This window comes from Entamoeba dispar, genomic scaffold (genome assembly GCF_000209125.1).
Source record: "Entamoeba dispar SAW760 scf_1105229462903 genomic scaffold, whole genome shotgun sequence".
NCBI classification, from domain to species: Eukaryota; Evosea; order Mastigamoebida; family Endamoebidae; genus Entamoeba; species Entamoeba dispar.
In genome coordinates, this window is record NW_001855425.1 from 1 (window position 1) to 2,409 (window position 2,409).

Below are 2,409 nucleotides of genomic sequence, written 5' to 3' on the forward strand. Positions count from 1 at the left end.
TTCGATGATGTAGCGATTAAATACCACTCGACAGCTTTATCTAATGCAGGAGCCTTTTCAATACCATAATAATAATAATCCCCAATTCTTCCAGCTTCAACTCCACTTAAACCAGGAATTTCTTTCATAAATAAAGTCCAAAGAAGATTATTTTTCTTTCCTCTAAAAATTGTTTCATATAAATGAAGTGCTTTTAACATACGAAGTTCATAAGAAACATTTTGACAACCTTGACCTGCTTCAAGCATAAAAGCAGCATTTAATTGAGCATTAGCAAAACCTAATTCTGATAAAAATTGATAAATCATTAAAGCAGGATGATACATATTATTATTATAATATCTATCAGCTAATTCATTTAAAATTTGGAATTGAAGATTTAATTTAAATAAAATATGATGAAGTAAAGTAATACTAGAAGAACAACCGATTGATGAATTATTTTCAAATAATGAAAAAGCTAATGAATATGAACCTTGTTCATGACTTTGGTCACTAACTAACATTTGTTTACTATAAAGTTGTGAAAGACTTTGGTTATAAAAAGGAGTTGATGGTCTATTATATAAATTTGTTAAATGATAAAATGCATCAACATGTCCATTTGATGCTCCTTTCTTTAAATTAGAAAAAGTTTCTTCTAATGAAAATCCAATTGGAGAATTAGTTTGTTGATACATTAAACCTAGTCTTGTATGTGCCAATTTTGATTTATTTAATGTTTCATAATATATTTCTGCTGCTTTTATTTTATCCATTGGTACACCAACTCCTAATTCTGTTAAAATTCCAGCAAGAACAATACCATCATTATTTCCCATATCTCCTGCTTTTATAAATAAGTCATAAATTTCTTTTCCTTTATATCCTAATCTATATAATAACTTTCCTAAATAAATCATTTCAGTTGAACTTATTGTTTCATACTGAATTATATGTTTAATTTCTTGCGTTAAATAATTGAGTTTTTCTTTTAAAAATGGTACTGCGTTTTTATGTGCATATCCATATGTTACTGGTTGAAGTAATGGAAATCCCATTGGTAACTGAAATTCAGAATCATATGATAACCATTTATTTAATCCTTTTATATATAATTCTACTACTTCATAACATTCTTCATCTAAATGACTTTCAGTATTCTTTTTATTTGCTAAAATTAATTGTGCAATTGGATCTTCCATCTCAACTGCTGCACTTAAATGAATATTGGCAATGTAATGATCATAGTTTTTATCTCCTACTATTTTTTCTCTTTCTTTATCACTTATGTCTCGTAATAATACTTGATTTAAGTATTTTATTAAATGCTCTCTTCCTGTTTTTGGCTCTTCATTATTTGGTAATTTACTTTGACTATCAGTCAATTCTTTAGGAATCGTACTATTTCCAATTAATAACTCTAAAATTTCACTAAATTCTTTCATTGCATTATTTACAATATCTGCTCCTGGAAATATATTATCCTTTTTAATTGAATTAGCCCTTTGACTCTTACAAACTAAAAAAATAAGAAAAAGGGTGATAATACTTAACATCGTCTTTTATTCTTTTTTAGTCAGAACTTTTCTTCTTTTTCTTCTTATTTTTTTGTTTGTTTTATTATTTTCTTTTTTAATTATTTGTTATTTAATTGAATTGTTTTTTTCTTTTTTTTGTTTTATATATCATTATTATATTTGTTTTATCTTTTAAATAAGAGTCGAGAAAATAATCGATGATTATAAATATAGAATCAGATATATAAAAAACTATTTAAATTTAATAAAAAATTATTAAAAAACTATATTTCTCTAACGAAAGATAGAAACAAAGATAGTGAGATTGTCAGCAAAAAGATGCGATTCGATGAACTTAAAAAATTTTTAAAGGACAATAATATTTAAGGATGGAAACCATACAAAAATTGTGGAATTCAATACCTGTAATTTCTCCACATTATTATACTGTTGCTCTTTTATTCTTAGCACCAATTCCATTTGGTTTAATTAGTAAATTTATTAAGAATAGAACTTTAAGAGTTTGGTATATAATCATTATTTCATTTATTTGTCAATGGGTTTGTTTCCAAGAATATATGCTTCATGGAACTTTTGCAATCCTTATGACATTTATATTCATGAAATTAATTCCATTCCCACAAGCTCATTATATTAATTTAATTTTCCAATTTGCATATGTGTTATATGGTCATGCATGGAGAATGTATAATTATTATTTAGTATATTCTACTGATTGGACAATTATTCAAATGTTACTTGTTGTTCGTTTAACTCAAATTTCATGGTATAAAAATTTATCTTATCAACCTATTGAATCAATAAAACCAAGACATCGAAGTTATATTTTAAAAGATGATATTTCTTTGTTTGATCTTTTTGCTTATTGTTATCATCTTCCAGGAATGTT

General features: G+C 25.4%; 2 protein-coding genes across 2 annotated transcripts in view, besides 3 other annotated features; one reads left to right on the forward strand and one right to left on the reverse strand.

Annotated features, from left to right (window-relative positions):
* Window positions 1–1,538, reverse strand: EDI_208320 (uncharacterized protein; the record flags this gene model as incomplete). Its single annotated transcript, XM_001740396.1, has 1 exon — window positions 1–1,538. A coding segment is annotated over one exon (1,538 nt), but the record flags the coding sequence as incomplete, so codon positions are not given.
* Window positions 1,539–1,565: 27 nt separating this feature from the next.
* Window positions 1,566–1,616: a microsatellite.
* Window positions 1,617–1,699: a sequence feature (AT_rich).
* Window positions 1,700–1,739: 40 nt separating this feature from the next.
* Window positions 1,740–1,791: a sequence feature (AT_rich).
* Window positions 1,792–1,888: 97 nt separating this feature from the next.
* Window positions 1,889–2,409, forward strand: part of EDI_208330 (O-acyltransferase (membrane bound) domain containing protein, putative) — a gene marked incomplete at both ends in the record, with an annotated part of 1,173 nt that continues 652 nt past the window's right edge. Inside the window, 2 exons of the mRNA XM_001733462.1 lie at window positions 1,889–2,367; window positions 2,403–2,409. The exon at window positions 2,403–2,409 is cut by the window's right edge and continues 369 nt beyond it. Coding sequence (XP_001733514.1) covers window positions 1,889–2,367; window positions 2,403–2,409 — 486 coding nt within the window. The remainder of the gene's footprint in view (window positions 2,368–2,402) is intronic.